This window comes from Aplysia californica, unplaced genomic scaffold, assembly GCF_000002075.1.
Source record: "Aplysia californica isolate F4 #8 unplaced genomic scaffold, AplCal3.0 scaffold00273, whole genome shotgun sequence".
Classification (NCBI taxonomy): Eukaryota; Metazoa; Mollusca; class Gastropoda; order Aplysiida; family Aplysiidae; genus Aplysia; species Aplysia californica.
In genome coordinates this window covers 558,632-572,001 of record NW_004797543.1, presented here as the reverse complement: position 1 = coordinate 572,001, position 13,370 = coordinate 558,632, and the positions used below count along the sequence as shown (strand labels likewise).

General features: G+C 38.5%; 1 protein-coding gene across 1 annotated transcript in view; it reads right to left on the bottom strand.

The window, feature by feature from the left end:
- Positions 1 to 4,496: 4,496 nt before the first annotated feature.
- LOC101848364 (receptor-type tyrosine-protein phosphatase O) overlaps positions 4,497 to 13,370 on the bottom strand; it is a gene marked incomplete at its 5' end in the record, with an annotated part of 18,608 nt that continues 9,734 nt past the window's right edge. The window contains 6 exon segments of the mRNA XM_005101196.3: positions 4,497 to 4,531; positions 6,254 to 6,408; positions 7,051 to 7,195; positions 7,606 to 7,757; positions 11,023 to 11,148; positions 12,255 to 12,389. Coding sequence (XP_005101253.2) covers positions 4,525 to 4,531; positions 6,254 to 6,408; positions 7,051 to 7,195; positions 7,606 to 7,757; positions 11,023 to 11,148; positions 12,255 to 12,389 — 720 coding nt within the window.

Sequence of the window (13,370 nt, the reverse complement as noted above, 5' to 3'; positions counted from 1 at the left end):
GCCAGCAGTTGATTAAGTGCTCAAACACTAATAAACTGACAAGATCTTTCGCTGTTTATAGCCGTGTACCCATTCCCACTTGGGTGAAGTGAGAAACATTCGGGTAAAGTGCCTTTCCCAAGGACACAACGTCGGGTCCCTGACGGGATTTGAACCCACAACCTTACGGTTGCGAGTCCGAGAGCCTAACCACTAGGCCACTGACGCCAACATAAGTCCTGGAACAATGTAAATATTCTGTTAACAACTTAAATGTCTACAGGAAGGTACAGAACAGTGCCGCATGAGCTCAACTTCCCTTTCAAACTTTCAACTCTGTAACTAGAAAGGGGGGTTCTCGTGACCTAGAGGTTAAGGTGTTCCCCTCTGACTCAATAGGTCTCGGTTCCGGGTTCGAATCCGGATAGTGTCGGAAAACAATTCTTCTCTAAAATATTCTCCTTCGAAACACTTTCCTGCTCTCTAGCAATGTTCTGTCGTCTGCTTTCGTCTCAACTTTCTGCCCCCACCCCCTCACCTCCTTTACCCCCCCCCCTCTTTGCTTATGACTTTTTCTGCAGCCTTTCTACTGCTCCTCTATGGCTTCTTTTTGCTGCTGTCTTTCCGCCACACCCACGATCTTGTGGTAGGAAAGACCTACACCTAGCCTTCTCGGACAAGGGCAAAAAAATGTCGGAGGTCCCGTGTGCAGGTTGCGTACGTTAAAGATCCATTGGTGGAAAAAAAATCGAAACAAGTAGGCTTTGGCCGCCACCGTGCAAAATTCAAAATTTCCTTCCAACTGAAAATGTTTGGTGTGTCCCGCGCGCTCATATGACCTTATGTAGTTGTGAGCGCCGTAAATCACTAACCCCCCCCCCCCCAAAAAAAAAGAGTTACACATCCATCTTAGAATCTAGCATGAGAAAAATAAAGTCAAAGCACCAATAAAAATTGTAAAAATATTTTTTTAGAAGGCAAATCAAGAATTGAAAAAATACTCTTTTTTATAAAAAAATTGGTGTAGGCAATTTAGCATACTTTTCAAACTCTACAAAAACATTACTAAGGCTGAAGAATTGTGAGAAAAATTAAGGATGCTGTAGTAAATGTAGCCCACATTATATCGTGCTCACTTTCGTCTGTCCACGTAAAAAAAATCAAGCTCATTTAAATTTACCAATGCCAATAAACTTTGCATGGCACCTCTACAGGCCAGCGACCAAACAAAATTAAAAAAAAATATTGATCCAATAATTATAAAGCATTTTTCTTTGAGCCCTATAACATTAAAAACCGCTTTTTGAGTACATACACAATACAGGATTGCTAAGATAAATGAGTTATAGTAATCTAACCAACAAATTGCTCTTTTAGAGACAGCGACACCACCCTGCCCCTACATTTCAATGTAAGTTTGTCGATTTCATCCCACGGCAGACTCCTAAAAATTACTCACCCCGTCTCTTGAATCTTGCTTTTTAGGTGAACATTTGGCTATGGTGTGGAGGCCAATATTTATACTTTGTAATGTTTTAGGTGTATGCTGTAAACCCGTTATCAGTTTTTACCCGCGTTAGGCTAGCATCAAAGAAATAAATGTCTTGGAACGTTAGTTTGTACTGACCTTTATGACCTATGCAAGGGTCGAAGGAGATTAACAGAATAATTACATTTCACCTTGTTTTAAACGCATTCAAACGAAAGTGAACAAGCTATAGCTCTATACTCTACGATGGTAAAAAATGCGCCATTGAAATATAGAATTACATAAATTGATAAAATATGTATAAAAATATACCAAGAAATATTTTTAGAATTATGATAATAATTAAGCTTAAGACAGCACATTAGCAAAGAAATGGATGATCACGGACAAATTAATGATGTAAATTACAGCGTAAGAAATAAAACGAAAGAGAAGTAGCAATCCAAGTCAGATGGAGAGAGGTTTTAAAAAACAAATACGGAACACCCACAATGTGATTGATTTGATGATTTTGGTGGGTGGTGGGGAAAACCCCGACAGTGGCAGGCATCATTTTGTGTCCTACTTGGAAATACGTGGAGGTGGGTGGTACAAAATGTCAGCCTCTTTCAGGTGGAAAAGTGGGTGCTAATCAATACGCTATAAAAACAGAATTAAAAGTTTTGGAAGCACTCTTCTAATCAGATGGTGAGATTATATAACATAATATATCCATTAAGTGATTAACCCTGACTTGAAAAAGGAAGCAACTATTACAGCATAAAATTTCAGAATCAACATTATACTCTGGAGCCACATTAAGTAACTGAGATAAAACTTACATCACAATACGTTTTGTTTTAACCTTTAGACAACATTAGGTTGTTGATATAAGTTATCTTTCCATCAGACCAAGTTATTTTTTGGGGTCTTTGTTCAAGGCCATGATTTGGTACAGAGGTAATATTCACGTCCCAAACTTTCCTTGGACATTTTCCCTGCAGGTCTAAGCAGCTATGTGTTTTCCTGTTTGAAGAAGGCACTGCATGCAAGGAGAGGTTTTTCCTTTGCCACATGGTTAGGGACTGTTCACTGATGACGTCAGCTAAGAGGAGGGGGGAGAGGGAAGGGCGGGTGGTCATTGAAAAGTTGACAAAAGTTGACATGAGGGGGGGGGGGGGGTCCTTACAAAGTTGCCGTCAACCATGATGCTCTAAAAGGTTGTGTAAAAAAAGAAAAGAAAAAAATATACGTTTTTTATCTTTTTTCTGTGCTATGGGGGGCAATAAATATTCTTTTGGCCTTAAAAACTAAAATTTAAAAAATTAGCGGTTATATCTACATAGCACAGACTGCTAGAAGTACTAGATTAGAACTAAAATATCAGTTTTTATTTTTCAAAATTTAAAATACAGATCAAAGGTATAAATATAAAATGCACCCTGTGCAGGCTCTATCTAAACTATAAACATGTACATTTTGGTTAACATCAACTTGGGGGTAGGGGGGGGGGGCATTTTTGGCCAAATCTTAGCTGGCATCATTTGTGAACAGCTCTTTATGGAAATCAAGAGTTTTTCTTCCTTTGCAAACACTGGCTTAGAGCTCTAAAACAATTCAAGTGTGTGTCAATCTGCACACATGCCACATTTCTCCTCTGTTACAATCAAATAAAACAAAGATTTCCTCGCTCCAAAGAAAAATATGAGGATACTCAATTTTTTTTTTTTATTGGAAAGAATGGGTTTATTATTTCTTGAGTTAAGGAGCAGTATAGACCTTTACAAAAATCTTGAGGGATATAATGAGAGGAGGAAGTTTCAAAAAGAAGTAACATCCACCCCCCCCCTCCCCTCCGAAAAAAGAACAAACATTTTGAAAACATATTATATTATAAAATCACCCACCTGGATAAAAAAAAGACAGAAAATAACACAACTTCGTTCACAGTAAATAAAAATAGATCAAGAGCATGGCAAGATGTGCAAATAAATACAAAATATTTAAGTTTGAGCAATTGCGCATTAGTATAAAATTGATACATGAAATAAAATCGAATAAAACTACCCCACCCCCCTCAGTTCTTCAGCACTTGTGAAGGCTTGGAGGAATATTTATGGATGATCTTTATACAGTAGGAAACTACAAAGGAAAAAAGAGCACAGCTGATACTGATATCGCTTCTAAAAATAGAGGAATTTTTCACACAACTTTCTTTGTTCACTCGGCAACTATAATGGTACATGAACATGCGGTACTCAAAACAGTGCACCTGAATACTTTACTTTATCCATCCTCTTGTACCTCTAGGGTGTAGAGGGGAGAAGGAGCTTCCTGTCTCTTGCAAGTGTGTTTACGGCAAGTGCAAACGATGTTTTTATGAATGGAGACCTCAAAAAGACGTCAACCAAAAAAACCCCCATGATTACTTAACTAGTTCGATCAAAATAGAAAGATTCACCGCTTGTCTGGAAATTGTTGTGTATGTGTGTGTGTGTGTGTGTGTGCGTGTGTGTTTGTGAGTGTGTGTGTTTGTGTGTGTGTGTGTGTGCGTGTGTGTGTGTGTGTGTGTGTGTGTGTATGTATGTGTGTGTGTGTGTGTGTGTGTGTGTGTGTGTGTGTGTGTGTGTGTGTGTAAGTGCATGGGTTATTTAACGTCCATCTCCTATAGGATTTAACCAAAATATGTTGAGAGGCTTAAAATCTCCACAAAATGATCCAAGATCGAGAGCGCTGAGCCTAGGATTTGAACCAGGGCCGTACACTCCATAGCCCAGCATTATACCAACTGAGGTAACGGAGCGCCCCACTTGATTGTGCTGAAAGCCGATGACAAAGTGGAAGAAGAGGATAAAGATATAAGGCAAAAGTATTATGCATAAGGCACTAAAGTTGGTGTTTGCTGCAAAAAAAAGGTCACAGTTTCTTCCAACAGGACAGGGCTGTGGGCCAACAGGAAAGGCTTGCGGCGAAGTTGAGTCGAGAGAGTGGGTCTTTCGGTGCACGTTAGTTTAGATCTTTACAAGACCGTTATGGGAGTTTCTTTTTGGTCGTTGATCCCTTCTACATTTTGGTACTCAGGCTCTGAAGAACAAACACAGAATAATGTTTACAAAAAACACAGTTTGAGAGTTAAAGCATGAGATCATGGCTCAAAAAACCTACAGCAAAGAAAAAAATCTTGACTTTGGTTTGCTGAAATTCACTTCCTGAAGAAGAACACGGTTTAATTCTATTAGTAGAATTGCGGAATGTAAGAAAGAGTTGACCCCCCAAAAAGTGTTTTTATGTTGGATGTAGGTAATTGAGTTCTCAAAGAAAGGAAAAAACTCTTAATTAGTTATTTAAAATTCCAACAGTGACATAATGATGCAGTCTGGAGTTCCAATTGTTCAGAAACTTAAAATATAAAATATTCTGTCTTATCTGGAGAAAGACCCAGATAGCCATAATTGACAACTGTTCTAGTCGGTCACTAGGTGTACATTTCCTGTTGACGGTCACAAAACCATAAAGGGGCACAAATGAAAAGATCAGTAGGCTGGAGTTCTTTAAATAAAAATGCATGTTGAAGTTTCATAATTTAGGTGTTCATCTCTAAAACTTAAGATCTAGAAATAATTATTTATCCAGTTAAAATTGTCTAAGACGCTATCAATTATTGAGGACAAAAGTGGATGACTTAGACAGGTGGATGTCTTACTCAATGTCATTATCATGTTAAAAAATACACAAGGGGGGGGGGGAGTTGTTTGTACAGGTGATTGTCATATATATATAATATATTATTATATACAAGTGATCGTAATACCGGGTGCCCATTGGTACTACTGGCTGAGTCAGGTCGGTTTGCTAGCCAAATTGAGGGCAGAAAGCGGCTATCGTGGCACAAACAGATTGCCTGATCAGATTGCCTGATTCGTTGCCTCAAAAACAAACGCGTTTGTTTTCCGGCGATGAGTCGAGTGATATACCCGACCCGACCTGATCCCATCCGCAATGGGCACACGGTATTACAGCAGGGTCAACTATACTTGGTCACTTTCCTGGAAACCTCTAGAACTAAATCTTCAGGGAACAATGTATTTGCTCCTTGTCTAGCACACACATGTCAAACATCCATCTTTGAAATACCTTATTTATCAGTAAGAAGTCTTTACTTCAACATGTCAAGAAGTAGTCGATGTAAAGACATGGGAGCACAAGGAATGGATTAGCCAACACTCATTGGATTTAATCAGGATGAGAAGACAACTGGATACAGAAGCAAATTCAAGTAGAACAAGAGAATCAAGAGCTGTAAGCTGTACATTATCGACACACATATTTTGCTTTTCTCCTGAGCTGGATCTTCAGTGCTTTACTTGATTCAGTACGGTATACGTAGACCTCAATTAAATAACACGTAATTAATAATGTAGGTGTCTTGGGTAGCCTACAAGGTTATATTATGCTGAATATTGAAAAAGAAAACAATGTCAGTCACAAGTACTCAAAGCTGTAAGTTTCAAAATATCACTATCTTTATTCTATCACAATCGGCATATGTATAAAACACAGGGTGTCAAAATATTTTACATTTGAAGAAACATCATACTAAGTTCTTTAGCACCCTATCAACCAATGGTAAAGCAAGCCAGGGCAATGCCGCCCCATTTAGGCAGGGAGAGACCAGGAGATAAAACGGAGTGAAAAGAAGTACAACGAAAGGACAAGACAAGAGTGTTCTCAAAGCATCCACAAAACCTGTTCCTCCAGCAAAAGTTGAGCTGTCATGGACAAAATGGGAAATCCAAGAAGACCTACATGGTTGAATAATAATGAGAAGTTTCTTCCCAGGAAGGGTTTTCGTTCTTGTCCTCTTCACTCTCTCCGATATTGTCATAGACACTCTCCTGGTCTTCATTGATCTTTTTCTGTATCACCGCCATCAGTGCATCGAAGATGAAAATGTACTGAGTCTGAAAATAAAATCACGGTTGCCAGTTAGATCAAGATATAACAATTAACTCTGTTTTGCCTAGAAAAGCATTCGGTCTTTAACTATCAAAATAAAAGGCCTCTCCCAAAAAGGATTGTGAAAATGGTCATGACTGAAAATGAAATAACTCTCTTTATCATCTGTTGTGCAAAAGGCTCCCTCTACTCGAAGTTGCTGAAGTAAAACTTGCAGATGTACAACAAAATTATGTGTCTGGTATGTCACATCAGATATGGCGACCCTTATGGCGGAGATGGCAAAGAGGAGGCATCATGTAATTTTTACATGCAGATAATCTAAATGGGGTTTTCAGGGAACTCGTCGATATGAAAGGAGAAAACGTACAGAGGAAAAAAGCTGGTGAATCATGGAAGCAGCTTGCTATATTAATGTAGGACAGACAAATTTGGAAGTCAAGCAGTTGAAAACAAGCAGACGATGTTTGACAAATAGCCACTCTTATTTATGGATATAGGAGGTATTAAACTGGCTAGATTTGTTATGCTTCTTGATCTTCCGGTATCATTCTTGCAATTGTTTAGGAGCAGCTTGGATACCTGTACTGTAAGGTATCAGTTTGATGGATGCCTAAAGCAACCTAGGTTTGGACTGTGAACCTCACCTCCGTCTGCACCATACCGGGACAGTTCTCCCTCATCTTCATGACGTAGCTGAAAACGTCTATGTTTTCATCTAGACTGTGCTTGTCCACGTACTGGGTCAAATAGTCCAGGGCGATAAAAGTGCCAGTGTGACCTACACCAGCGCTGTGAACATAGAACAAGGTATTAATAACATAGAACAAGGTATTCATAACATAGAACAGGGTATTCATAACATAGGACAAGGTATTCATAACATAGAACAGGGTATTCATAACATAGGACAGGGTATTCATAACATAGAACAAGGTATTCATAATATAGGACAAGGTATTTATAACATAGAACAGGGTATTCATGAAAAAGAAAGACAGTCTCTGCATAGATAAATCGTTCAAAATATTCTCCCCACTTGGGAATCAAACTGCGGTCTCCTGCATGCGACAGTGAAGTGTATAAGCGCTACTCCACAGATGCCAGTATCCAATCCCATCTGATTAAGCAGATTAATTATGCAGACTCCTTAATTGACCAACAGGTTTCTGTTTTAATCATGTGAGAAAGCGTCTACCAACCTGCAATGGACGACAAATGGCAAAGAATTTGTAAGTGTGGCTTCCTGTCGCACAATTTGAACGAAGCCTACCACATCTTCTACTGTCAAGTCGGCCTTGGCGTCAGTCCATCCTTGCATGGAAAAGTGGGTCAGCTGGCGCGTGTCTGAACCCTGCAACAAATAATAATATATGGACACATCACTGTCAGGAAAAAGGAATCGTAGACTAGTCTCAATTCACAATGATTTCTTAAGGAAGGTATTCATACTACAGTGGCCAGGGACAGACAAGCGTGGCGTTGACTGCTCTCCGCTTTATGTACCTGACGGTATAGGAAGAGAGTATGAAAGTAAGTATTAATACTAATAATACTATAGTTTTATTTGCTTGCACTAGGATTTTTAATTTTGTAACCTCTGCACCAAAATATTTGGAATATTCTTGATGTAACCAAAAAATAGAAGAAAGACAAACTTAGCCCTCTAGTGCCCAGAGTGCCATATCTGGCACATGTCAAATAACCACCTTCAGGGGAAACGATAATTACTTTTGTTATGTTCGGTAATTTCATGAGGAAGGTAACTGGAGATTCATCCTCTGAGTGCCCTTAGAGGATTTTTTTCTGTAATAATTACCCTTTTCAATTTCCTGTTTTTTACCACCACCTCTGCTTGAAACAGACAACAGCACCCACTCTTCTTCAATCTATCACCATCAACCGTCAGGAACTTAATTGAGTCAATTTATCCATATATATGTTTTGAAACAAAGTAGATTTAGATAGTATCACAATCAAATTCCATGTTCAACATTTAAATTTTGATTTATGGGTTTTTTTTTAGGTATGGTCTAAATATGGCACACTGGGCAGCCCTGGACTTTTTAGTGTGCCAGATGTGGGACGCTGGGCATTTGAGTCCAGATTTTTTTCATATAGCCCTGTTTCAATATAAAATGTCAAAAAGTTCAAGTTGACTGGAAAAAAAAAAGAAGCAGATTGACTTTATTTCAGTGTAAATACATACAGTAAACAGCCTTTAGATTGTATGTAAGGGTTCATAAAGTTATTTTTCTTTACACAAGTGTATTTGTACAAACTGTGAAACACACACTACCGGTACTTAATTTTTTTCTTGAAACGATTGCACTTTGTCAGCAATGAGACTCAAGATGACAGCACAAGCAACGATCGTGTATGGAAACTCCGTCCGTGGATCAACGATCTAAAATCCAATATCAAAAAGATTATTCCGTCTGAGCATTAGTGTGTTAATGAAATTATAGTATCTTTCAAAGGTCAGTGTAGTCTGAAACAATACATTCGGAACGAACCCCAGGCTCGTTGTGGAAGTGAAGCCGCTCTGCACGACTTTGATATGTATCAAGGTTCAAATGGAGCTCATACTCGTAGATCAAAACTAGGCATGGGAGGTGAAGTTGTCCTGGTCATGGTGAAAAACTTGGAGGATGGAAAGAATTACAAAGTTTTTGCCGACAACCTCTTTTCGAGCGTAAACTTGATGAAACAGATGAAGGAGAAAGGACTGCTATATGTAGGAAACGTCCGTGAAAACCGCTTGAAAGGTTGCAAGTTGAAGGCAGAGTCTAGTGCATGCTGACTCCAATATCGTCGTCGTGCGATGGTACGGCAACAAGAAAGTGGATGTCATTTCGTCATACGTTGGACCAGAATCTGTTGAGAATGTTATCGGGTGGGACACAAAACTGAGTGAAAAAACTGCAGGGACGTGCCCTGCTGTAATTCGCACATACAATTAACACATGGGAGGGGTAGATTTACTTGATTGTCTCACCGCTCTCTACAAAGCAATAGTCAAGACTCGCCGATGGTACATTTGTTTGTTCTACCACGCAATCAACATGGTGGTAGTCACCAGTTGGCTGAGATATCGTTGTCACTGCAGGATGCTTCAGCAGCCCCCAGTAAAGCTATGTGACTTCCCTCAGTTGATTGCTGACAGTCTTGTTACCGTCGAAAGGTTGCCAGGACGACCTGCAGCTGGGAGTCCTCAGTTTCTCTCACGCTCTAGAACTCAAGAAAGGCCCCCAACTGTCGACTCGATCGTGTGGATCATCTTCCTCTCCACGCCGACCGGCAATGATGCAAACGTCCCAGATGTGACTCAAAGACATACACCCTGTGTAGGAAGTGTATGGTTCATCTCTGTCTGAACAAGGAGCGAAACTGTTTTGAAGAATTCCACACAAGAAAAACATTATAAATTTGTTCAACGCTACCCAAGTGTGACATATCTGACACATAATACCCAAATGCCCATTGTGCCATATATGGCACGGCTTGTAACTTTTTAAAATACAAGTTTTAGATGAAAGAAACTTTCAAATCTGATTATTGTACTTCCTTTTGAACATGTTCTGTGAAAATGACGTTTTTCTGTCTATGATTTCTATACCTGGGCACTAGAAGGCTTAGTTTCAATAACTTTCTTAGTCTTGGGTAATGTAATTTTTGGCCAGTGGTCACAACAACAGCAATATAATTATTCTTGGAAACAGAATAGTACAGGAAAATACGAGGAGCATATCACACTGTAGCCTTTACTAACGACTGGAAACATTATAAATACACGATGTCATATCAACTGTTTATGATGATATAAATACATGATGTTACATCAACTGTTTATATAAGATGATATAAATACATGATGTTACATCAAATGTTTATATATGATGATATAAATACATGATGTTACATCAAATGTTTATATATGATGATATAAATACATGATGTTACATCAAATGTTTATATATGATGATATAAATACATGATGTTACATCAAATGTTTATATATGATGATATAAATACATGATGTTACATCAAATGTTTATATAATAATATGATATAAATGCATGGTGTCACATCAACTGTTCATATATGATGATATAAATACATGATGTCACATCAACTGAAAAAATATATAAAATACATATTTATCACAATGCTGTGGAATCAGGAGCTTATCATTTTTTGGCATGTAGAGTTATTGGTTATTGTCTTAAAGCTTGAATTGTCCATTTGTCCTACTTTTATATTTTTAAACCCATCTTTTTTAAAAGGAAGTCGAGATACCTACAATTTAAGGTGGTGCCCCCCCCCCCCCCCCCTTTATTGTCAGAAGTAAAACTAGCGAGAAAATGGCTGCCAAAGTAAAATAGAAACAGAAATGTATTTTTGAATGGTCATTAACGGTAAAAATTGACCCACGGACGGGAAAATCTTGGGTTCTTCCGTTTCATTATTTCAATGAGCGCCCCATTTTACCATGAACCACCCCCTCCAAACCCCGATACAGACACACACACACACACACATTTATATATCTAAGTAAATAGTCTGTAGAGAAATTGTGTCGAGTATCTCAGTCTTTCTGCAACAAACAAGTAACTTACCATGGAGATCTGGAATTTACGTATGACGTATGTGTTGATCATAGAGAACTGGGTCATCTTCACCACAACGCCTCCATACTCAACAGAATCGTTGAGATTCTTCGGCCAGTACGATTTCCCTTTTCCCTGAAAGGTTTCATACTTTGAGAAAGGTATGAACTGGTCATGCACTGTGATCAGCTATACTCACTTTAGCCTGAGGCAAAGTGGCTCTGATTGTATATATATATATATATATATATATATATATATATATATATATATATATATATATATATATATATATATATATATATATATAACTGAATGTAACAATCGGCCATAAAGTGAAATTGCACTGCACCCCTCATCCATATTTTTCCCATTTCGAAAGTGCTTGACCTAGTATGCAAATCTAGGGTCACATGGGGTCACATTGGTGTTGCAGCTACAATGTATGTCTAACACAGGAACAGGGAACGGTGTGCTGTGACCATCTTGATGCGGGACGGCATGGCCGTTATACTTTACTTTGGCCACCATTGTTTTATTCCAAAAAGTATACCCGGTACCTTCTTTGGGAAGGTCAACTTATCACCGACTTTATTTAATACTGTACTGTGTCATTTAAAAAAAATCAAGTATGCTGAAGAGTTTGGTGAGGCTTTTGATTGACCATAGTCTCTTAAACCAAAATCTGCTGGACTGCCATTCTATTCTATTACGTATACATCTAAAGTCTTCACAGCCAAAAATATAGGTCAAACCATCACCACAGATAGAGAGACGTGTAACAACTGTAGGAACTGTGAGCAGAAAAATCCTTGCCCGCCAGTTGACCAACACTTCCAAGATCCTGGCCACAATAGTACCATTGACATTGCTTGAGGGCATTGATTTGGTCAAATCCTAACCAAACAAAACCTTATTCCTAGAGAATCCACGTAGATGTGGAACTTAGGCCCATACTATATTATTTCCCTATGTAAAACGATGATGATGATGATGATGATGATGATGATGATGATTTATTTTTCTCAAATACTATGTTCCTGATGAAGCCCTATTGGCGAAACGTTGAACTGTGAAATATATATTTTTTGGGGAAATACAACAAGGTCTTAACTGTTTTAATACCTTCTTTATACAATGATGATGATGATGATGATGATGATGATGATGATGATGATGATGATGATGATGATAGAGCAGGTGCTAAACGAATTATTATTATAATATTTTACAAGTATTACCTTCCAACCCTTGGTTTGGTCTGAGAGCATGACGATGACCTTACACTTCTGTTCCCACACCATCCTCCAGAAGTCTGGCACAGTGGAAGGCATGGGGCCCTGGGCAGCGATGTATTCCCGCACAGAGTTGTAGCCCTGCACACACACACACACACACACACACACACACACACACACACACACACACACAATCATACGATAGACAAATTTTATCCAAGTCAAGACTTATCCAGATACAGCTTCAAATTCACTAAAGTATCAACATTCGGTTAAAATTGTTTCAGGGTCCGAAGTTGTGGAAAGTTTTGGTTTATATTGAGGGAGAGCAATAACATCCAAAATAAGAACAATAATAATAGATCTAAATATGAAAAAGTATGGTTGGTGTAACTTTCTCCCTCCAAGTTGTCTATTAGTCCTATAAACGTTGAACTTTCGTGTCTCTGTATTAAAGCTTCAGACAAACTGTAGTTTGCAACAACTCAGCACAAAAACAAAATGTACTGCTCAAGTCAAACATGAGAAGTAAAATAATCTGTTTTATTTCACACAAAACTTGATCTTACTACAAAATATTTGAATTGTCTAAAAATCTGTTCCTAACTCAAGAAGAGAAATGAGACAAACACAGATTCCTGAGACTCATCAAACTATACAACATACTTCATGTTCATTTTTTCTTTGTTTGTTTTAGTAGAGGTTTTACAGCGCTCGCAACAGCTTAAGGTCACATGAACGCCAAGCGGTGGATGTCAACAGAGAAGTCCAAACGGGAAATCAGGCTTAGTCTGCTCACTTCTCTAGACTCAACAACACAAAGTTTGCTTCGACTATCAAGGCACCCCGGAAATAGCAGATCACCACAGAGTGACAAACAGAAAAGAAGTAGGGGAAAAATGACAATAATAAGGATGAGGAAAGAAAAAGCAAAAAGTCCCCCTATGTTGCTCCGTCACAGTATGAGCACAACATTGATAAATTATAAGCCCATTTAAAATTCTGCTGTGCATAAGAACATGTTAATATCCACGTCTCCCACCGCCCCCTCGCAACCTGCAGGAAAAGGAGAAACCAAACAAATATACAATATAAACGCACAGAGATATCTTGTAGACA